General features: G+C 43.4%; 1 protein-coding gene across 3 annotated transcripts in view; it reads left to right on the top strand.

Annotated features, from left to right (window-relative positions):
- zswim2 (zinc finger, SWIM-type containing 2) overlaps positions 1-25,121 on the top strand; it is a 69,787-nt gene that overhangs the window by 40,703 nt on the left and 3,963 nt on the right. For all 3 annotated transcript variants that reach the window (XM_068035585.1, XM_068035584.1, XM_068035586.1), the window contains 3 exons: positions 522-606; positions 1,062-1,189; positions 1,784-1,943. In XM_068035585.1, the coding sequence (XP_067891686.1) occupies positions 522-606; positions 1,062-1,189; positions 1,784-1,943 (373 nt within the window). The remainder of the gene's footprint in view (positions 1-521; positions 607-1,061; positions 1,190-1,783; positions 1,944-25,121) is intronic.

Below are 25,121 nucleotides of genomic sequence, written 5' to 3'. Positions count from 1 at the left end.
TATCCCCTCAATTCCCCTACCACCTACCTACACTAGGGGCAATTTACAATGGTCAATTTACCTATCAACCTGCAAGTCTTTGGCTGTGGGAGGAAACCGGAGCACCCAGCGAAAACCCACACAGTCACAGGGAGAACTTGCAAACTCCGCACAGGCAGTACCCAGAATCTAACCCGGGTCGCTGGAGCTGTGAGGCTGCGGTGCTAACCACTGCGCCACTGTGCCACCCTTTATTGTGTTGAAGGTGCTATATAAATATAAGTTGTTTTTGATAAGGAAATAAATGGAGGCGAAGGGATGGGATAGGGAACCAACCATGAAGCTGAGTATGGAGGGGAAAAAATGACTAGTCAAATGGAGCCAATGTTAAAATACAAAGTTCTGGGTCTTCTAACATCCATTGAACTGAAATGCAGAGTTGAAGTCGGTTTTGTGCATTTCTAGGTTGTTGCTAGGTTACTAATATTTTTAATAAGTTGATGCAAGCATTGTTTCTGTTTTCCTTCTATATTCTTCGAAAGGTGTTTAAGCTGTCCTGATTTTCACCTTTGTCAGGAGTGTTTTCCATGCCTGAGCCATCCTCAGCACGAGTTCACTTTTCGAGAGGTAATTCTAGTTGTTTCTATTACAATATTTTAAATGCTGCACATATTTATAGATCAAAATTGAAGCAATTGTGGAACAGCAGTAGTAGTAAATACTTAACCAATGATAATCACAGTGTTATGTGAGGAAAACACCTGAGCTATGCAAATAGACAGTAAATTAAGCAAAATAATAACATTGAGATGCCTCTCAATCGTATCTACCTATGACATTCCATCTTGTCCACGGAATCACTCGCAGGAAAACAAAATTATGGATCAGTTGATCTGGAAATGAAACTTAATATACTTCCATAGAATTTAGTTATTTTTAGAGTGTTGAGATCATTCTCAATGAATAGCTTGTAAAACATTCACTTTTGAATTAGTAAATACTAAAAATATTGGGTGTCCTTGATCAAAACATCCATTCATGTTTTTCTAAACACCAAAAATGGGTATTTGTTTTCATTTTAGAAGAGAAATCAGCGTTGGAAACCACTACAACAGGTTTCCGGCTTGCCTTTGCCACTAGCAGTTATCAATAATCTAATGAATAGAGAGATAGTTTCCAATGACTATGATCTACTTCTGCAATTGGACAGGTAAATGATTTTCAGGCTGTCATGACATTGCAAGTTTTATCTACTAGGGGTAAAATAAGTTGATGTGCTGCACATCTACTTTATGGATCAGAGCACAAACAGCAGAATCTTTCACCTTTTTTAAAATGAAAGCCCAGGTGAAGGGCCAAGGTCTGTTTGTGCACCAGGACTGAAAAGGGGAGAGATGACAAGATAAACGAAGTGCTAGTGATTGGTGATCCAAAGCATGGCTCTAATAGTATTGGATAGGAAATGATTCAAGACAATGGTGGACTGGCACCACTGAAAGGGTGTAGGATTCTTATAGAGAAAGGATGCCAATAATACAGCGCTGTAGAATCATTCACAGGATCAACTGGAAAATCTCCCATTTTTTCCATATGGCCAACGATTTAAGAACAAAATGATTTGGGCTGAAAAATGCAGCCTTCTTTTGAATTTGGAATGTTTATTTCATGATACCAAGTCCGTTGTTTATATAATATTTCAGTAGATGTAAACATGGGTTCTTAAAATGTACAGGATCCAATGTATTTGTTCAATAATTTCACATAACTTATTTATCTGTGTAACATGCTATCTATCCATTTCAAGAAATAGATCCAGCACTGTGCCAGGACACATAGTGCTGACTTTACCCTTGTTAATAGTGAAAGAGCGAAGCAAACTGCTTGTACCCGGTCAGCAGTGCAGAGTCTGTCTAAAAGCATTCCGATTAAGGCAGCAAGTCCGATGGCTGCCTTGTCATCACAAGGTAGGAACATTTTCTCATGTTATTAGGTAAATTCTATTTTTATGCAACAATTACAATTTTGCTTAGTGTTGTATTATTTTGCCTGCATCCATGTCAGCCGTCAGTATAATGCTGTCAATGTTGCAGAAATCTGGGGACCAAAAGTCTTTCAACCTATTCTGTCAGCTTAGGTAAGGGGAGCAGACACTGGTTACCTCCATTCCTGATCCTGCTGGAGTACCTGGAGTCAGCATGCACCCACACCAGTATGAGCACATCTTGGGCGTACACTGCAGCAGAGGGGGGTGCAGCAAGGATGGCCATATCACCCTTGTAAGGGGTAAGGGCTAGCCCCGGTACCCAAAAATGTCTTGAGTCAGATGTCTTGTTCAAACGAGCGATCTTCATTACGAGCAAGCAAGAAGTTCTACTCTCACGAATGAACATTGGGGTTCTACGAGTACAATATTTGCGCAGTCAATTTATACAGTTACAGGAGGTTTACTTGACAAGTTGTTTCTTTAATTACATCATCCTCCCATCTTACTCTCTTCCCTGATCTCATCTACCTATTGATTAGATTATTCATTTAATTTTGTCTCACAGACAAGCTTTTCTAAAGTTTCAGGGGCCTAAGTTTTATGCCAAATATCCCATGATGCCCATACACGATTCTCCCCTCAAATCCTCAACCTCAAAGAAATTCAGTCTCCTCTGATGATCAGCACCTTTTGTAGGACAGCCAATCAAAACGTTTACTGAATTTCTGGTGCCTTCTAATCCATAGCCCTAGCCTGGAGACCCACTACTGACTCTTAGTGGATCTGGATGCTAAGGTCATGGGCCAAGCTTGGGGCAGGTGGTGAAAGTGACCACAGCGTCCCATATAAAACTGGCTATCTGAGCTGGGACTTGCCATATCCGCATCCTGCTCCATTGTACTCCACTACCACTGCATCTCCAGTCAATTTATACCAGGGGCTAGATTCTATGGAGCCGGGTGGGTCCCGAAGCCGGGCCCAAAAGGCAACGGAAACCCCGCCTCAGCACTTTAGAGATCCCCGCTGGCTCTATTTAACAGCAGTCAGGCAATTAACTGCTTGGTGCTGGAATTCCCGTCCCTTTAATGACGGGGATCCTGCCTCCAGAGCTGCCGGCCAATCAAAGGGCCAGCAGCTCAGTAATATCGACAACACCACTGGGAGTGGTAGCCACTGCCGATACTACAAGGCCCGGGACCAGGACCAATGCTGGAGCCCCGGACCCCAAGACCACAGGTAAGTGTGTTGGGGTGGCCAGGGCCAGTCCGGCAGACCTCGGCAAGGGGGGAGGTAGTGGTAAAGGGTGGTCGTTGAGGGCAGGGGGGTTGTTAGCCAGGGCCCCTTCTTGGGCCACAGATTTCCCACAGAGGAGGCTTACCCCCCCCACCAAGCCAACAGGGAGGCCGCCTTGTTTTACTGGGCGACCTCCCCATGTGGCGGGGCTCCCACTGTTACGAGCTCACAGGACAACATTCTGGTGTGTACTGTGTCTTTAATGAAACTGACTGTAATGGCTGCCTGCATTCAGAGTGTCTCATGGTAGAGGTCACATGACTACGGAAAGCCAGGAGGTACATTGGTACAGAATTGCATTTCTAAACATCCCCCTTTTCACACAAAAAAAACACAAAAGAAATGTGCATGCATTATCATTGACACTGTGAGTTGCCCAAGTTACCCACTATGCACACAACAGTTCTCATGCATTTGTAGTTCGTCATTCTTATTAGTTTCTGCACATGCATTGCACACAATCGTTAGCTCTTAATGGTGCATGTGCCCATTGTCATTGGTTGGTCATCTGATTGATTTTCCTTCTCCAGCGAGTGTCGTTCCTTGTCACCACGGTAACTTGTTGTTCCTTTTCCGTTGTTGGGATGCTGTGGATCTCTGGGGCTGATGGTTGTTCTGTGGTCTGTGCAATTGGTGAGTTCTTATCTTCCTGATTGGCCGCCTGCTGTGAAGGAACAGCTTCTCCAGTTGTGTGTATGTCACTGTGGTAGTGACTGTATCTTTGGTCCTTCACTGCCACCGCATACGATCAAGGTGACAACTACTTTATGCAGATCCCAAGTTGCCACTTGAGCACATTGAAGGTTTGTACCCTGTCTGGCTCTCTGATGCTCAATTCTGGTAATGGTTCAGCAGTTTTGTCAAAATGAAATTTGGCTTTCGGCCATTTCACCTTGATTTTGTCTTCCCGCTCTGTGGAATCCGAGCACTCCTTCCCCATGCTCTCCACCTCGGAGGCCTGAGCAGACAACTGCCAGATCTTCCTCTTCCTCGCCGCCTGTATGACTCGCATCACTTTGCGACTGGCAAAGGCGTTCTCGTTCCAACGCCGGCGCCGGCTCCTGAGTTTTCTCATTTTGCACGTTGAGGGGTACCAGTCCAAGCTTTAGACTTGCTTCCGCTGAGATGAGTGGCTTTTGCTTGCCAAATGCTCGCAGCATTTGTAACAAGATAGATGAGTTGACAGCACAAATAGAAATAAATGAATATGACTTGATAGCTATTACAGAGACATGGTTGCAGGGTGACCAAGACTGGGAAATCAATATTCAAGGGTATTCGACATTCCGGAAAAGTAAGCAAAAAGGAAAAGGAGGTGGGGTAGCTTTGTTAATAAAGGAAGGTATCAGTGCAGTGGTGAGTAGTAATATAGGTGCAATAGATCGTGATGTGGAATCAGTTTGGGTGGAAATAAAGAATACCAAGGGGAAGAAGTCATGGGTGGGAGTTGTCTACAGGCCCCGAAAGAGTTGCCTCATTGTAGGAAAAAGTATAAATCGGGAAATAATGGAGGCGTGTAAGAAGGGTGCTACAATTGTCACGGGTGATTTTAATCTGCATATTGACTGGACAAATCAGATTGGCAGAGGTAACATGGAAGACGAATTTGTAGAGTGCATCAGGGCAACTTAAAGCAATACGTTGCAGAACCTACCTGGGAACAGGCTATTTTAGCAATCACAACATGGTAGAATTTCAAATTCAGTTTGAGGGCGAGCAACTCGGGTCTCAAACCAGTGTCCTCAAGGACAATTAGGAAGGTACGAAGAAAGAGTTGTCTAAAACGGGCTGGGAAAATAGACTAAGGGGAATGTCAGTGGATGAGCAGTGGCAGACTTTTAAGCAGATATTTCATAATGCTCAACAACAATTTATCCCTGGCAAAAAGAAGGACTCGATGAGAAGGATGAACCACCTGTGGTTAACAAAGGCGGTCAAGGAGCATATCCAATCAAAAACTAAGGCATACAAAGCAGCAGAAACTAGTTGTAAGCCAGAGGATTGGGAATTTTTTAGGAACCAGCAGCGGAAGACTAAAAAGCTAATAAAGAGGGAGAAAATTGATTATGAAAGTAAATTGGCAAGAAATATAAAAACAAACAGCAAGAGTTTCTACGGGTATATAAAAAGAGAGTAGCTTAAGTGAGCGTGGGACCCTTGGAGGACGCAACTGGAGAATTGATGATGGGGACCAGGGAAATGGCAGATAATGTAAACCAATATTTTGCATCGGTCTTCACGGTGGAGGGCACTATAAACATCCCACTGATATCAGATAAGCAAGAAGCTACTGGGAGCAAAGATCTTGTAACAGTCTCTATCTTGAGGGACAAAGTATTTGACAAACTAATGGGACTAAACGCAGACAAGTCGCCAGGACCTGATGACCTACATCCAAGGTTTTTAAAGGAGTTGGCTACAGAGATAGTGAAGGCATTGGTCGAAATATTCCAGAACTCACTGGATTCCGGGAGGGTCCCAGCGGATTGGAAAACCACTTAAGTGACACCCCTGTTCAAGAAGGGAGGGAGACAAAAAGCAGGAAACTATAGGCCAGTCAGCCTAATATCAGTCATTGGGAAAATGCTAGAGTCCATTATTCAGGAACAAATAGCAGGACACTTAGAAAAGCTTAATGCAATCAAACAGAGTCAACATGGTTTTATGAAAGGGAAATCATGTTTGACAAATTTGCTACAGTTCTTTAAGGATATAACAAGCAGAGTTGATAAAGGGGAACCGGTAGATTGTAGTGTATTTGGATTTCCAGAAGGCATTCGATAAGGTGCCTGTAAAAGATTACTGAACAAGATAGAAGCTTATGGTATTGAGCGTAATGTATTAGTGTGGATTGAGGATTGGTTAACACGTAGAAGACAGAGAGTTGGAATTAATGGGTCTTTTTCAGGTTGGAAAGACGTAACTAGTGGAGTGCCACAAGGATCAGTCCTAGGGCCTCAATTATTTACTGTATTAATGACTTGGAGTAGGGGGCAGTGTATAATATATCCAAATTTGCTGGTGAAAATAGGTGGGAAGCCATGTTGTGATGAGGACATAAGGAATCTGCAAGGGGATATAGATAGGTTGAGTGAGTGGGCAAAAACTTGGCAGATGGAATTTACTGTAGGAAAGTGTGAGGTCATGCACTTTGGTAGGAAGAATCAAAAGGCAAACTATTATTTAAATGGAGAGAGACTCCAAAAAATGCAGCCGAGAGGGATCTGGGTGTTCTTGTGCATGAAACACAAAAAGTTAGCATGCAGGTGCAGCAAGTAATTAAGGAGGCAAATGGAATGTTGGCCTTTATTGCTAGGGGGTTGGAGTTTAAGAGTAGGGAAGTCTTGTTACAACTGTACAGGGTGTTGGTGAGGCCACACCTGGAGTACTGTCTACAGTTTTGGTTCCCGTATTTAAGAAAGAATATACTGGCATTGGAGGCAGTTCAAAAGAGATTCACTAGGCTGATTCCTGGGATGAAGTGGTTGACTTATGAAGAACTGCTAAACAGGTTAGGCCTTTATTCATTAGAGTTCAGAAGAATGAGGGGTGATCTTATTGAAACGTACAAGATTCTGAGGGGGCTTGACAGGGTAGATGTTGAGAAGATGTTTCCACTAGTGAAGAAATCTCAAACTAGGGGGCATAGTTACAGAATAAGGGGGCACTCATTTAAAACTGAGATGCGAAGGAATTTTTTTCTCTGAGAGTAGTGAATGTCTGGAATTCTCTACACCAGAGAGTTGTGGAGGTTAAATCACTTAAAGTATTTAAAGAGTGGGTAGATAGATTTTAGAAATATCGGGGAGTTCAGGGCTATGAGGAGCTGGCATGAAAGAGGAGTTAAGGTCTGGGGCTGATCAGCCATGATCTTATTGAATGGCAGGGCAGACTTGAGGGGCTGAATGGTCTACTCCTACTCCTGTTTCTTATGTTCTTATGATTTGGAACTCAGATCTTCATTCTTGTCATTGCATTGGGCTCTCAGAGTAACTTGTCCTCTTGGCACTAGTATGGTGCCATTATATAGCCTCAACCTTCCTTTTGAGGGCTTCATTTTTGGATCGCCATGTTGAGCCACTTCACACAGGTCTGTGAAGGTCATGATGTTGCATGATGCACCAGTGTCTATCTAGCACTTTATGTTGACTTGATAGTCTCCTTCTGCAGTCATCATTCCAACAGTCACAAACCACTTATCACCGATCAACCTGTCTGATGCAACCTGTTGTATGTTGTATTTGTATTTGTATTCGTCAGAATCTTCGGCTGATGTCTCTCCAGTGACCATCTGTACCTGCTTGTTGTGCTTCCTTCTAGCCAAGCACTTGCGTGAAAATGATTCAGCTTCATGCGGTGAATGCACTGTTCTCCCCACGCTGGACATGCCTACTTTTCCTGTGCGTGATGTCCTCCGCAGTATTTGCATTCTGCCCTTTTTCTGTGATCTTTCTGCCCTTTTGGCTTGGAATGTCTATCAGCATAATGCCAGGCCTGGTCTGTTCTGCCATGAATATGCTCTAGCTGCTGATTTACAACCTCAGCGCTTCTGCACACGTTGATTGCTTTCCTGAGAGTTAGTTTTTCCCCTTTCAATAGGCGTGCGCTCACTGCGGGATCTCTTATGCCTAATACAATCCTGTCTTTAATTAGATCATCTTTTAGCTGCACAAATTCATAGGATTCTGCGAGCTGTGTTACTGCAGTCACATATTGATCAATGGACTCTTTTTCACCTTGGGCCCTAATGTCATTCATAGGTTCCCTTGGGGTTCAAAGCGTGCCTTCAAGGCTTCCAAAATTTCTGCTGTCTGTTTTTTTTTGTTCTTCAGAGAGATTTAGGGTAGAATACTCTTTGTAACAGTCTCTCTCCAACAGTGATAAAAGTGTAGCTACTTGCAGCTGCTCTGGTTTGTTAATTAAATCTGTCACAATTTTGTAATTTTGTGGAAAAACTGCCAGTTCCTTTCCAAATTACCTTTCATTTCTACCAGCACAGGCAGAGGAAAATTTGCAGCTGTTGTCTTACCCTGTTCTTTCAGCTGTTTCTTTGTTCCCTTTCCGTGGCTTCCTGTGGCTTTTAGCAGCTTTTAGCAGTTGTGACCATTTTTGTGGCCTTTGTTCCGTAGCTGTGCTTCTTCACCACTCAATCTCAGCTCCACTCTGACACCATGTTACGAGCTCACAGGACAACAGTCTGGTGTGTACTGTGTCTTTAATGAAACTGACTGTAATGGCTGTCTGCAGTCAGAGTGCCTCATGGTAGAGGTCACATGACTACTGCAAGCCAAGAGGCACATTGGTACAGTATTGCATTTCTATCCCAAACACCCACCAGCTGCTGGTAAAGTACCAGCGGTGGCAGGTAGAGGCCCTTACGTGGCCATTAATTGGCCACGTAACAGCCTAAATTGGCCTCTGGACAGGAAGGCCATCTTTGGCCTCCCTGCCCCGGACTAAATTCCAAGGCGACAGGCACTCTGCCTCCCCGCCTTCCCACGCAATTTTATGGGCCCCCCTGCCTCCATTCCCATCCCTAGGGGGCCTATAAAATTCATCCCCAGAGTGCACCTCTGGTTCCAAGGAAACGCAGGTCCTAAGAGGTATAGCTTCCGTAGTGCAATCACTTGAAGTGGTGATCTTATAATGCTCATGCAGTCCGTTGCTGCAGTCAGATAAAATGCAAACTTTCATTCAAAAAATACTACAATGGCATGTTGTAGTGCCTTTAAATTTCTGGCAATAGAAAAGAGCAGGCTATCCAGTCAACCCACCCTACCATTAGAATATTCACTAGCTGTCAAATGTTTGTGATCAGTAACTGCAGAGTTTTGTTTTCCTCCATTTTACAACAATGCAGTCAGGCAGCATAAATGCTACTGCACATTTGTACTACTGTTTCATATTAACATAAGAAATGGAAGCAGGAGTAGTCCATACCGCCCCTCGAGCCTGCTCCTCCAATAAGTAAGATCATGGATGAACTTCTACATCAACTAGGGGACCCATAATCTAACCTCATGCCTATAGACTAATTCAAATGGACTGAAACCAGTGAACTTATTTGATGTGTCTCTGGTGGCAAATAATAACAATGATATCCCCTTATCACAATATTAAGGTTACTCAAAACCGATACCTTTCCAAAGCACCTAGTGAATGCGGGTGATAAGCAGACAATTTGAGCTGTCTCACTCCCAAATTACTCATGATGTCTTGAAGTACCCCTGACATGAAATTTGACCCTTGGTTCGATTGAATATCTTTTGGCAATCCATATTTAGTGAAAAACTGAATTAACCCATCACTCACAACTTTTGCTGTGATCTTTCTCAAAGCCTCTGGAAACTTAGTGGACAAATCCATGATGGTTAGGAGAAACCTGTGACCCTATTTAGTTGTGGATAAGGGTCCACAAGACACAGTCCACAAGAACCCTACTAAATGGTTTGTCAAAAGCAGGTATCGGTATCAGTGGGGTTGGTTTAATCGAAGGCTGTAGCTTCCCAACGACCTGACATGTATGACAAGTTCTGCAAAATTCAACCACATCCTTTTCAAGTCTGGCCAATAAAAATGCAATCTTATCCTGGCCTGATTCTTTTGAATACTGACATAAACTGCCACTGGGATCTCATGGGAAATTCTCACAATTTCACTGAAGTACCCCGGGGGGGGTGGGGGGTGGTGGGGGGGGAGAACAACCTGATGAACAATAGCCCAATCCTCATTGGCCGGCCTCTGGGGAGGTCACCACTTTCTCATTAAAATGTCATTCTTAATATCAGCACTCAGGAACCTGTTCAGCTGCTGCCTCTGAACACGCCATTTGAGACAAACTTCTTAAGTCAGGGTCTGCCTGTTGTGCCTCAATCAAAGATAATATGCTAAAGAAATCACCATTGCTAGCCTTGGAGCCTTTTCCACCAACATCCCCATCCAAATCCTTGAAAAATGTCTCAGCCAACCAAACATCCAAATTATACTACACACCAACTGAATTCTTCTCATCTTGTTGTATCTTATGAGCCTAGGATCTTGTCAGTACACAATCTGGGAATATTCCAGGAAATTCCTCCTGCAAAACTTCAGTTTCAGCAACCTCAACTGGCTTTTCCAAAACTATTGGAGACGCCAATACCTTATTCCCAGCTAAGTTATTCCCTAGCAACAAAACTACCTCTCCAATATGCAAATCTAGGATGATTCCCACTGTTACTGGACTGTTAACTGAATCACATTACAAATTAGCCCTATGCAATTGAATGGATAAATAAACCCCTCCAGGCCCCATGCCATGACTTATGCATTCATAGCACTATTTGGGGAATAATCTACATCCTTTGCTACCATCAATGACTGAGTGGCCCCTGTATCTCAAAGCAGCACAGTCAGCTTGCTTGCCTCATCTGACAAATATAGTGGCACCGTACCCCTGTGCACAGAACGTCAATACCCTTCAGGGACCAAACTTAATTTGTTAGCACACAAGGGAGAACATTTCTTGTTCACTAGAAAACATCACCAAAGCCATTGCCATCTCAACATCGCCCCCTATTAGGGCATTCTTTTCAGGACAAGCTTTTGTTAAACCTACTAGAGATGCAGGTTTGTCCTTCAGTTTCCAGCATTCTGATTTTATATACTGTCTTTTATTACAAAAATAACACATTTCTCCCTTTGACTCAACCTTAGTCTCCAGACTATATATCTTTTAACCACTCTGAGGGTTGCCTGTATTTTTTCCCTCTAAAATCGAATCTTTTTTTCATTATCTACTCTCCTATCTTTCTAACTTCCCTGAATATTTCCAAATTGGAGCCTGTAACTACTGCTTTTATGGGTCAATTTGTAATCATCCGCCATTTCTATAGTATTCCTTATTTTACCAACTTTATGCTCTTCCGAGTGGGACCTTTATTCCTGCTGTTTTTAAATTTCTCCATCAGGATTACTTCTCTAAGGTTTTTAAAGTCTTGTTCAATCTTCATGGACAGATACCGATGATCAAATATAATTTCCTTCTCTCTAGAAAATTCCATAAATGCCTGACCCTGTTTCTTTTGTAAGTTTCTGAATTTTTGACTGTAATCCTCTGTTACCAACTCATTAGCATTGAGAACTGCAGTTTTAACTGCTTCATAATCACTTGACTGTGCCTCCAAAAGTGTGGAATATACCTCTAATGCTTTTCCCACTAACACAATTTGCAATAAAATTGTCCAACGTTCTTTTGGTCATTGAAACTTCGTAGCAATTTTGTGAAAAGTCACAAGGTACATTTCATCTCTTTCCTCACTGAATTTAGGCACTAAGCAAATATTCCTTGTCAAATCAAAACCAGTAATTACATCTGATTCCTCCTCAAACCTTCCTGTCATTCCCTGTTTGTGTAATCAAAATTTCTCTCTGTTCAGTTAAATTTCCTTGCTTCTCCTTTTTGTAACTCTCTTTCTCTTTCCTCTCAAATTCAAATTCAACAAGTTGGATGTGGAGAGGATGTTTCCTCTTGTGGGTGAGTCCAGAATTAGGGGGCACTGTTTTAAAATTAGGGGTCACCCTTTTAGGACAGAGATGAGGGTTGGAACTCTCTGCCTCAGAAGGTGGTGGGGGCGCAGTCATTGAATATTTTTAAGGTGGAGGTAGATAGATTCTTGTTAGGCAAGGGAATCAAAGGTTATCGAGGGTAGATGGGAGTGTGGAATTTGAGACACAAACAGACAGCCATGATCTTATTGAATGGCGGAGCAGGCTAGAGGGGCCGAATGGCCTGCTTCTGCTCCTAATTCATATGTTTGTATGTAGGCTGAATATAGAAGGTTCAGAGGAGAAATAAAAAAGCAACTAAGAGAAGCAAAGAGGGAGTATGAAAAGAGAATGGCAGCTAACATAAAAGGGAATCCCAAAGTCTTCTATAGGCATATAAATAGTAAAAAGGTGGTAAAAGAGGAGTAGGGCCGATTAGAGACCAAAAAGGGGATTTACATGGAGGCAGAGTGAATAACTAAGGTGCTACTTTGCATCTATCTTTACCAAGGAAGAAGATGCTACCCAGGCCACAGTGAAAGAAGTTATTAATACACTAGAAGGATTTAAAATTGATGAGGAGGAAGTATTAGGCTGTCTATACTTAAAGTTGATAAAGCACCAGGAGCGGGTGAGATGCATCCAAAAACACTGAGGAAAGTGAGAGTGGAAATTGCAGAAGCTCTGGCCATAATTTGTCAGTCTTCCTTAGACTCAGGGTTGGTGCCAGAGGACTGGAGAATTGCAAATGTTACACTAAAATAAAAGCAAAATACTACAGATGCTTGAAATTTGAAATAAAAACAGAAAGTGCTGGAAACATGGAGCAGGTCAGGCAGCATCTATGGAGAGAGAAGCAGAGTTAATGTTTCAGGTCTGTGACCTCTCATCAGGTTAACTCTGCTTCTCTCTCCACAGATGCTGCCTGACCTGCTGAGTATTTCCAGCATTTTCTGTTCTTATTGCAAATGTTACACCCTTGTTTAAAAAAGAGTGTAACGATAAGCCCAGCAACTACAGGTCAATCAGTTTAACTTCAGTGGTGGGGAAGCTTCTAGAAATAATAATTCTGGACAAAATTAATAGGCACATGGACAAATGCGGGTTAATCAAGGGAACATCATGTTTAACTAACTTGCTGGAGTTTTTTGAAGAGGTAGCAGAGAGAGTTGATGAAGGCGATGCTGTTGATGTGGTGTACATGGACTTCCAGAGGCATTCAAAAGGGAATTAGACTGTTATCTAAAACGGAAGAACGTGCAGGGTTGCGGGGAGAAGGTGGGGGAATGGCACTCGGTAAATTTGCTCATTTGGAGAGCTGGTGCAGACACAATGGGTTGAAAAGCCTCCTTCTGCACTGTAATAATTCTGTGAACTCCACTTTCCTATCCCCATATCCCTTGATTCCCCAAAATCTATTGATCTCAGTCTTGAATATGCTCATCGACTGAACATCCACAGCCCTCTGGAGTCGAGAATTCCAAAGATGCACAACGCTCTGTGAAGACGTTTCTTCTTATCTCAGTCCTAAATGGACGACCTCTTATCCTGATCCCTAGTTCTAGACTCCCAGCCAGGAGAAACAGCTTCTCAACCTTTAACCGTCAAGCCCTTTTAAGAATTTTATGTTTCAATGAGGTTGCCTCTCATTCTTCTAAACTCCAGAGAAAATAGGTCCATTTTACTAAATCTCTCCTCATATGACAGCCCACTCATCCCAAGAATTAATCTAGTGACCTGTCATTGCACCCCCTCTAAGACAAGTACACCCTTCCTTAGGTAAGCAGCCCAAATCTATTCCAAGTTTGGTCTCACCAAAGCCCTATATAATTGCAGCAAGAATTCCAACCTCTTTGCAGTAAAGGTTAACATACCATTTGCCTTCCTTTTTGTTGGCTGTACCTGTATGTGTGATTTATGGATACAGACACCCAAATCCGTTTGAATACAACATGTTATAGTCCGTTACCTTTTAAAAAATGTTCTGCCTTTCCATTCTTCACATATAATTTCACACTTCGCTACATTATAAACTATCCGCCATCTTCTTGTCCAATCACTAGACCAGTCTATTTCCCTTTGCAGCCTCTTTATGTCCTCCTCAGAGTATCGTTAGCAAACTTGGATATATTACACTCAGTTCCCTCTTCAAAGTCATTAATACAGAGTGTAAGTAGCTGAGGCCCCAGCGGCACTCCACTAGTTAAACCCTACCATCCTGAAAATGGCCCATTTATTCCTACTCTTCATTTTCATCTGTTAACCAATCTTCAGTTCATGCTAATATATTGCCCCCAACCCCATGAGTCCTAATTTTGTGTAATAACCTCTTGGGTGGCAGGTTGTTGACTGCCTTCTGAAAATCAAGATATATTACATCTGCTGGTTCCCCTTTAACGACCCTCAAAAAACTGTAAAAAATTTGTCAAACATAATTTCCCTTTCATAAAACCATGTTGACATTGCCCAATCATATTGTGATTTTCCAAGTGCCCTGTTATTATGTCCTTAATAATGCACTCCACACTAAAAACACCTGGTGCATTATCACAAAGCCACGAGTTACCCATGAGGTTTAGTAAAAATCTTGCAATTAATTTAACAACAGCTGCTAACTCTTTCTTCGGTAAGTTAGAAGCCAACTTGTTAAAAGTGCAGAGTCTGAAACTCCTGGAGCCAGAGAGGGTGAAGAACTTGTTGGAAATTTGGGGTGGAAATCAGTTCTACTGGACAAAATTTAATTTCCCCCCCCCCCCCACCACCGCCCCTTGGGTGTGGGCTGCCAGGTGGGGGTGCTGTAGAATAGGGAGGGAAGATGGGTGGGTGGTGTACCCGTCACCTTCCTGACTCCCCCCAATTAAGTCGAGGCAGCGATGGTCGAGGACACCCCTCCCTCCCAGAGGCCCTTAAGTGACCAAATTTACTGGCGACAGTGGTGCCCTCCACCACGTAGGGAGGCCGCCCAGTAAAACCAGGTAGCATCCTTGTTGGCTGGTGGAGGGGAACCCTCTTGCTTGGGCAATCTGTGGCCCATAGAGGTCCCCCAGCGGCAAAGGTCACCCCTGCACCAACCACACCCCACCCCCTCCGCCCTCAACAACCCACACCTCCCATCGCCCTTACCCCCACACCCCTTGCTGAGTCCCCAGCGAGCCTGCCCCACTTACCTGCTCTCCCTGGCGGCTCTTTGTCCCAGGCCTACCCTGCCCTCTGCTTGGCCAGCAGCTCCTGGAGGCAGGATCCCCATACTTAAAGGGAAGGGGACCTTGGCACCGGGCAGTTACTGGTATGAGCGCTGTTAATTGCAACCAAGGGTGCCCCAAGCAGTCGGGGCAGGGTTCCCCTTGCCTTTCTGGCCTGGCATTGGGACCCCCATTGACTGCATAAAATCCAGTCCACTGTGTTTCCAGCCTGTTTAACATCTGACCTAAATTCCATCTTCGGGGAATCCAACAGGTTTTCTGGTCACCCTCCCCCTGTGTCAAGAGGGCATGTCAGGGCATGGACTTGCATGGATACTCTGGGAATTCTTCCAGTTATGCCTCTATTAGACTCAACAGAAATCTGTTGGCTTAGAGTGGGTGAGAGTTCCATGGGGCTTAGTAAAGCTGCAGTACTGTACTAAGAAGAGGTAATAGATCCCAGAGTGATCCCAATATTCTCTCTTATGAGCATTCTTAAACTTTAATGTATCTTCCTCAGTGGGTCTTCTGAGCCTCATATGTGCCTGAGAGGGGCATTGTATTGCACTAATTTTTCTAGCCCTGTCTGATGCCCCCTTACAGATGTAGGCCACTCACTTGAGCATTTAAATCATCCCCTCCCTGCAATTTAGGATAGGGTTCTCATTAGCATCCAGAGTAGATGGGAGTTCCACTCCACTGACAGAGCGGGACCTCTGTAATTTCAGCCCCACACTATTTTGCAAATTATAGCAGAACCTCGCATCCATGTAATATAGTAGTTGTTCATAAAATCATAGAAATTTATGGCGCACAATGAGGCCGTTCAGCCGATCATGTCTGTGCCGGCCAAAAGAAAGAGCAATTCAGCCGAATCCCAGTTTCTGTTCTTGGTCTGTAGCAATGTGATTATGGCACTTAAGTGCATATCCAAGTACTTTTTAAATGCGATGAGTGTTTTTGCCTCTACCATCCTTTCAGGTAGTGAGTTGCAGACCCACCACCCTCTGAGTGAATAAAATTATCTCAACTCCCCTCTAATCCTTCTACCAATTACTTTAAATCTATGCTCCCTATTTATTGACCTCTCTGCTAAGGGAAATGTGTCTATTTATTTATTTAGAGATACAGCACTGAAACAGGCCCTTCGGCCCACCGAGTCTGTGCTGACCATCAACCACCCATTTATACTAATCCTACATTAATCCCATATTCCTACCACATCCCCACAATTCCCCTACCACCTACCTATACTAGGGACAATTTATAATGGCCAATTTACCTATCAACCTGCAAGTCTTTGGCTGTGGGAGGAAACCGGAGCACCCGGCGAAAACCCACACGGTCACAGGGAGAACTTGCAAACTCCGCACAGGCAGTACCCAGAATTGAACCCGGGTCACTGGAGCTGTGAGGCTGCGGTGCTAACCACTGCACCACCCACTGTGTCCTTCCTATCCACTCTATTAAGTTCCTCATAATTTTATACAACTCAATTAAATCTCTCCTCAGCCTCCTCTGTCCCAAAGAAAACAAGTCCAGCCTTATCCAATCTTTCTCATAGCTAAAATTCTCCAGTCCTGGCAACATCCTCATAAATCTCCTCTGTACCCTCTCTAGTGCCATCACATCCTTCCTGTAATGTGATGACCAGAACAGTGCCCAGTACTCTAGCTGTAGCCTAACTGGTTTGTCTAGCATAACCTCCCTGATTTTACATTCTATGCCTCAGCTAATAAAGGCAATTATCCCACATGCCTTCTTAACCACCTTATCTACCTGTCCTGTTAACTTCAGGGGTCTGTGGACATGCACGCCAAGGTCCTCGATACTTCTCATTATCCTACCATTTATTGTGTGTTCCTTTGCCTTGTTTGCCCTCCCGAATACATTACCTCACACTTCTCCAGATTGAATTCCATTTCCCCTTTTCTGCCCATCTTACCAGCACATTGATATCTTCCTGCAGTCAATCAATCGCTTTCTTCCTCACTATCAACCGTACAATTTTTGTATCATCTGCAAACTGCTTAATCGTGCCCCCTTCATTTAAATCTAAATTATTGATATATACCATAAAAAACAAGGGGCCTAGTACTGAGCCCTGCAGAACCCCACTGGTAAGAGCCTTCCAGTCGCAAAAATACCCATTGACTATTACCCTTGGCTTACTGCTACTGCGCCAATTTTGGATCCAGTTTGCTACTTGGATCCCATGGGCTTTTACTTTTCTGACCAGTCTGATATGTAGGACCTTGTCAAAAGCCTTGCTAGAATCCATGTAGATTACATCAAATGAGCTACTCTCATCGACCCTCCTTGTCACCTCCACAAAAAATCCAATCAAGTTAGTCGGACATAACCTTCCCTGAACAAATCCATACTGACTGTCCTTGATTAATCATGGCTTTCTAAATGATAATTTATACTGTCGCTCAGAATTTTTTCCAGTACATTCCCACTACCGAGGTTAGGCTGACTGGCCTGTCATTACTTGGTCTATCCCTTCCTCCCTTTTTAAACAATGGTATAATTTTAGCAAGCCTCCAGCACCACACCTGTAACCAAAGAGGATTAGAAAATGATGGTCAGAGCCTCTGCTACTTCCTCCCTTGTTTCTCTTAGCAACCTGGTATATGTTTCATCCAGGCCTGGCGATTTATCTACTTTAAAAGATGCTAAACCCCTTCATATTTCCTCTCCTCATTATGTTTATTCCATCCAATATTTCACCATCCTCCTTAATTACAATGACTCTATCATCACCCTCTTTTGTGAAGACAGATGCAAAGTATTCATCAAGAACAATGCCCACGTCTTCCGCCACCAAGCACAAGTTATCTTTTTGGTCTCTAAGAGACCCTACTCTTTCCTGAGCTATCTTCTTGCTCTTTATGTATTTGGACCAGAGCAGCGGCAGTCAGCAGGCGGACTGGGAGGAGGCGGATCCAGAGCAAGACCTATATAAGAAAGAGCGGGGCTTGAGGCCTACACTGACCTTGCACCGGTGCGGCGGCAGTTGGCAGGCTCTGTCTGTGTTTCCGCGCGCTGATTTTCAAAGGAGGAAAAAAAGACTTGCAGTGACATCACGGGAAATCTGTAAGCTGATTGGTTGGGTAAGTAACAGCTGTTAGTGCCTTGAAATAGCTTTAAAAAAATCAGGGTAGAGAAAATTCTTTTTTTTTAAAAATCAAAACCTACCTTATAAGTGATAAGGTTAGTACTGCTAAAGTGTGTTTTTTTTTAAATTAGTGTAATTTATTAATAATTACTAGTAATTATTACAAATTGTTTTTCAGTAAGTGATGGTTTTTAGGGAATCAAGGTCCCTAGTGTAAATAATCTTAAATTTTTGAGTAATTTAAGGGAGTAAATTAAGGGTAGGTCATGGCAGGACAGCTCAGCAATGTGGAGTGCTCCTCCTGTGCAATGTGGGAAGTCAGGGACACTTCCAGTGTCCAGGGCAAACACGTGTGCAGGAAGTGTCTCCAGCTGCAGCTACTCGAAATCCGCATTTTAGATCTGGAGTGGCAGCTGTGGACACTGTGGAGCATCCACGAGGCTGAAATCATCGTCGATAACACATACAGGGAGGTGGTCACACCGCAGGTAATGACTGCTCAGGCAGAATGGGAATGGGTGACCGCCAGGCAGAGTAGAAGGACTAGGCAGGTAGTGCAGGAGTCCTCTGGGTCCATCGCCATCTCTAACAGATATTCTGCTTTGGTTACTGTTGGGGGAGATAGCTTCTCAGGGGAATGCAGCAAGAGCCAAATCTGTGGCACCACGGGTGGCTCTCAGCTGCACAGGAGGGGAGGAAAAGAGTGGGAGAGCTATAGGGATAGGGGATTCTATCGTAAGGGGTACAGATAGGCGTTTCTGTGGCCACAAACGTGACTTCATGATGGTATGTTGCCTCCCTGGTGCTCAGGTCAAGGATGTCATGGAGCGGCTGCAGGCCATTCTGTAGGGGGAGGGTGAACAGTCAGAAGTCGTGGTTCACATTGGTACCAACAACATAAGTAGAAAAAGGGATGAGGTCCTGCAACAAATATTTAGGGAGCTAGGTAGCAAATTAAAAAGAAGGACCTCAAAGGTTGTAATCTCTGGATTACTCCTGGTGCCACGTGCTAGTGGTAATAGGAATAGGAGGATAGAGCAGATGAATGTGTGGCTGAAGACATGGTGCAGGAGGGAGGGCTTTAGTTTCCTGGATTACTGGGTCTGTTTCTGGCGAAGGTGGGATCTATACAAGTTGGACAGGTTGCACCTGAACCGGAATGGGACCAGCATCCTTGCTGGGAGGTTTGCCAGTGCTATTGCGGGGGGTTTAAACTAATTTGGCAGGGGGATGAGATACAGCGTGGAGGTACAGTAGGGGGTGATGCACAGCCAAATATTGAAGAGAAATTAAATCAGTCTGGAAGGCAGAGCAAATATAGACCTGTTAAGGGCACAAGCAAATAATGCAAGGCTGATTGCATCTATTTTAATGCAAGGTGTCTTCCAAATAAGACAGATGATTTGAGGGCATAGATTAACACATGGGAATATGATATTATTGCTATCACAGAGACATGGTTGAGAGAAGGGCAGGACTGGCAGCTCAATATTCCAGAGTATAGAATCTTCAGGCGTGACAGGGGGGTTGGAAGGGGGATGTAAAAGAGGAGGTGGCATTGCACTATTGATCAAGGATTCAATTACTGCAGTAAGGAGGGATGATATCTTAGAAGGTTCCTCAAATGAGGCCATATGGGCAGAACTTAAAAACAAAAAGGGGCAATCACTTTGCTGGGAGTGTACTACAGGCCTCTAAATAGTCAGGGAGAGATAGAGGAGCAGATATGTAGGCAAATCTCAGAGAGGTGGGTGCCTGGAACGCGTTGCCAGCGGAGGTGGTAGATGCGGGCACGATGGCGTCTTTTAAGATGTATCTAGACAGATACATGAATGGGCAGGAAGAAAAGAGATACAGACCCTTAGAAAATAGGCGACAAATAGGTGTAAAAATAATAGGGTAATAATAGTCAGCAATTTCAACTTCCCCAATATTAACTGGGATAGTCTTCGTGCAAAAGGCTTAAAAGGGGCGGAATTCTTAAAGTGCATACAGGAGAGCTTTTTGCCAGCAGGTAGAAAGTCCTACAAGAGAAGGGGCGGTGCTGGATCTAATCTTAGGGAACGAAGCCAGACAAGTGGTAGAAGTGTCAGTGGGGGAGCATTTTGGGGATAATGACCATAACTCTGTAAGATTTAAGGTAGTTATGGAAAAGGACAAAGATGGACCGGAAATAAAGGTACTGCATTGGGGGAAGGCCAATTTCAATATGGTAAAACAGGATCTGGCCAAAGTGGACTGGGAGCAGCTACTTGTCAGAAAGTCTACATCAGACCAGTGGGAGTCACTCAAAGAGGAAATAGTGAGAGTTCAGGGCCAACATGTTCCTGTAGAGGTGATAGGTAGGACCAACAAGTCCAGGGAACCCTGGATGTCAAGGGATATAGAGGATTGGATAAGGAAAAAAAGGAGGCTTATGGCAGATTCAGAGTGCTGAAAACGGCAGAGACCCTATAGGAGTATAGAAAGTGTAGGGGGGTACTTAAAAAAGTAATTAGGAGAGCGAAGAGGGGGCATGAAAAAACACTGGTGGGCAAGATAAAGGAAAATCCCAAGGCGTTTTATAAATAAATTAAGGGCAAAAGGAGAACCAGGGAAAGTGTAGGCCCATTAGGGACCAAAGTGGCAATCTGTGTGCGGAGCCTGAGGAACTAGGTGAGGTTTTAAATGATTACTTTTCATCTGTGTTCACTATGGAGAAGGACGACGTAGATGTAGAGATCAGGGAGGGGGATTGTGATATACTCGAACAAATTAACATTGAAAGTTAGGAGCTATTAGCGGTTTTAGCGGGCTTAAAAGTGGATAAATCCCCAGGCCAAGCTGAGATGTGAGGCAAGGGAGGAGATAGCAAGGGTTCTGACATAAATTTTTAAATCCTCTCTGACCACAGGAGAGGTGCCAGAGGACTGGAGGACAGTGAATGTGGTACCATTATTCAAGAAGGGTAGCAGGAATAAACCAGGTAATTACAGGCCAGTGAGTCTAACATCAGTGGTAGGGAAACTATTGGAAAAAATTCTGAGGGACAGGATTAATCTCCACTTGGAGAGGCAGGGATTAATCAAAGATAGTCAGCATGGTTTAGTCAGGGGGAGATCATGTCTAACAAACTTGATTGAATTTTTCAAAGAGGTGACTAGATGTGTAGATGAGGCTAAAGCAGTTGATGTAGTCTACATGGACTTCAGTAAGGCTTTTGATAAGGTCCCGCATGGGAGATTGGTTAAGAAGGTAAGAGCCCATGGGATCCAGGGCAATTTGGCAAATTGGATCCAAAATTGGCTTAGTGGCAGGAGGCAGAGGGTGATGGTCGAGGGTTGTTTTTGAGATTGGAAGCGTGTGATTAGTGTTGTATCACAGGGATCGGTGCTGGGACTCTTGCTGTTTGTAGTGTACATTAATGATTTAGATGTGAATATAGGAGGTATGATCAGTAAGTTTGCAAATGACACGAAAATTGGTGGTGTCGTAAATAGTGAGGAGGAAAGCCTTAGATTACAGGACAATATAGATCAGCTGGTAAGATGGGCAGAGCAGTGGCAAATGGAATTTAATCCTGAGAAGTGTGAGCTGATGCGTTTTGGGAGGGCTAACAAGGCAAGGGAATATACAATACATGGTAGGACCCTAGAAAGTACAGAGGGTCAGAGGGGCCTTGGTGTACTTGTCCACAGATCACTGAAGGCAGAAGCACAGGTAGATATGGTGGTTAGGAAGGCATATGGGATACTCGCCTTTATTAGCCAAGGCATAGAATATAAGAGCACAGAGGTTATGATGGAGCTGTATAAAACGTTAGTTAGGCCATAGCTGGAGTACTGTGTACAGTTCTGGTCGCCACACTATAGGAAGGATGTGATTGCACTGGAGAGGGTGCTGAGGAGATTTACCAGGGTGTTGCCTGGGCTAGAGCACTTCAGCTATGAAGAGAGACTGGATAGGCTAGGGTTGTTTTCCTTAGAGCAGAGAAGGCTGAGGAGGGACATGATTGAGGTATACAAAATTATGAGGGGCACTGATAGGATAGATAGGAAGAAACTGTATCCCTTAGCGGAGGGGTCAATAACCAGGGGGCATAGATTTAAGGTAAGGGGCAGGAGACTTAGAGGGGATTTGAGGAAATATTTTTCACCCAGAGGGTGGTTGGAATCTGGAACACACGGCCTGAAGGGGTGGTAGAGGCTGGAACCCTCACAACATTTAAGAAGTATTTAGATGAGCACTTGAAATGCCATAGTATACAAGGCTACGGGCCAAGTGCTGGAAAATTGGATAAGAATAGATAGGTGCTTGATGGCCGGCACAGACACGATGGGCCAAAGAGCCTGTTTCTGTGCTGTATAACTCTATGACTCTTTGGGTTTTCCTTGATTTTACTTGCCAATATTTGTATGCCATCTCTTTGCTTTCCTAATTTCCTTTTTGATTTCACCCCTCCACTTCCATACTCCTCGGCGTTCTACAGTATTGAGCTTTCAGTATCTGACATAAGTCTCCCTTTTTTGCCTTATCCTACTCTGTATGCTCCATGACATCCAGGGGACTCTAGATTTGAGAGTCCCATCCCTTTTCTTTGTGTGACCGATTTGTTCTGAACTGTTACGGACGGGTGGTAAGGGGTGTGGGTGGTTCCCACTGTTCACCTCCCAACTGACCGCAATCATGTTTAGTTTAAAATGATATTTTAGCCATTGAGTGTCTTTAGGGTCAAATAAGCAGACAAATGATAGGTTTTCTCATAGGTAAAAAAAGATAACTATTTTTAAACAAATCCCAAAATGATTACAACCTCACTCACACACACATTCACCCATATATATATATGTATATATGTAAACAAGAATAGATAGATAGAGAGAGATAGATAAAGTCTCAAGTGAAGTAAATGTTCATGGTTTACAGAAGATTATTGAGTCTTCTCAGGAGGAAAAGTCTTTTTTTTAAAAGTTGCAGGCCTGACTATTCACAGTCTTAAACTGTAATGTAGAGCTCCAGTGGTCGTAATACAAACCACAGCTGGTGGTTTGTAGTTTGTTATCTTCACAGTTAGCTAGTCTCAAAGTCACTTTGTGATGTCTCTGCTGTAATGGCTCTTCTTGGTCAGCAGGGTTCTTTTCTTGCATGCTGGGTCCTTCTCACAGGCTTTCTATGATGTTGGCTTGATCGCCCCTTCTCCCTCTGTCAAGAAAGGGAGAGCTACCTTTTTAAGGTCAAAATTTATCACATTGGAGTTCCTGTTAGGAGACGCAAAGCTCTCTCCCCTCTTGTGACCACACAATGGGCCAGGATGGTAGCCATGGCCATCGTTTGATATTCGACTGAGAATCATTCTGTTATGATGTTGCTGCTTTACACTTTATTCATCTTGGTTTAGCTATGAGTTAGACTGTCTCCGGCATCCTCTGTTAGTTCATTCATATCAATCAGAGACATTAATATAGCTATTTTCAATTTCAAAGGGGTTCTCTCCATAGCTATTTCAAATGAGGTTAACGAGCCTCATCTTTGCAGACGAGTTTGTGGATTTCCAGTACAGGAGGGGTCGCATGGCCACTACTCCATTTTGACTGTGTATAAATGTCCATGTTCTTGTAAGTTGTTTAGCAGTTGACTTTTTAAATTCATAATTCTTCAGTTTCATTGTTTATTTCATCACAGCTCCTTCCTTGCACGACAGAACCCTCTCTATCTCCTCCTTGAATGCCTCCCCCTACTCTGACACTGATTTACCTTTAAGTAGATGTTTCCAGTCCATTTTTTCAAAATCACATCTCAGCTTAGTAAAATTGTGCTGTTAGCATTTGACAATTATTATATTACAGCTAAACCAAATGAAAATTAATTCTGGTCCTAAATCCTGTGGAATAATTCTCATTGACTATATTACTTCAGTATGTGCATGAGTCTTGGATTAATGCAAAACAGTGCAAAACATTAGTAAGAAATTCATCACAAGTATAATAAAGAATTATTTCACTATGTTCCTATGTTTTCACTCGATTAAATCCTGGCTCGGGTATAAAATTAACACCCGACCCTGGTCCAACACAACAACAGCCAACCCAAACCCGAGCCGGGATCAAGTCCTTTAATTTTTTTAAATGCTCGACCTGGCCCGAAAATAACAAACATATTTTTGAAACAGAGAAAAATCATAGATTAAAACAAAAACAATATGAAACAAAACAGTATAGTCCAGCCCGACCCAACCCGACCCGTGCCCGAATGTTGGATGCCGAATACAGACCCGACCCAACCCGACCCAAACCTGTAGTCGGGTTTGGTCAGGTACGGGTCGGGTAGCCAGGCTTTACACTCTATCTTAGTGAATGAAACCTAATAGGCTGGACTTTCCTCCTTGTGCCACCTTATTTTCAGATCCTCACCTATTTTTGAATCCACCCAATTTTCCAGTGTCACTACCCGAGACAGTAATTATATGGTAATGTTAAATATCATTACCATTTTTTTATTTCATGGGATGTGGGTGTCACTGGCAAGGCTAGCATTTGGTGCCCATCCTTAATTGCCTTTGACAATTGAGTGGCTTGTTAGGCCGAAAACAGTTAAGAATCAGCCACATTGCCGTGGCTCTGGAGTCTTATGTAGGCCAGTAAGGGCGGCAGACTTCCTTCCCTAAAGGACATTAGTGAACCAGTTGGGTTTTTACGACAATTGATGATAGTTTCACCATTACTGAGACTAACTTTCAATTCAAGATTTTTATTAATTAATTGAATTTAAATTCTACCAGCTGCGTTCACCTGGGCCTCTGGATTGCTAGTTCAGTGACATTACCACTACACCACTGTCTCATTTACACTGGATATTAAACACATCCCTATAAAAGGTTCTGATGAAGGGTCACTGTCCTGAAACATTAACTCTGCTTCTCTCTCCACAGATGCTGCCAGACCTGCTGAGTATTTCCAGCATTTCTTGTTTTTATTTCAAATTTCCAGTATCTGCAGTATTTTGCTTTTATATCCCTATAAAAGGTGTCCAGCATTGCTCGGCAGGAAATAGAAAGTGC

The sequence above is a fragment of the Heterodontus francisci genome, chromosome 7, assembly GCF_036365525.1.
Source record: "Heterodontus francisci isolate sHetFra1 chromosome 7, sHetFra1.hap1, whole genome shotgun sequence".
Taxonomy (NCBI): domain Eukaryota; kingdom Metazoa; phylum Chordata; class Chondrichthyes; order Heterodontiformes; family Heterodontidae; genus Heterodontus; species Heterodontus francisci.
Note: the sequence above shows the minus strand (reverse complement) of the source record. Positions and strands in the feature narration are given on the sequence as shown.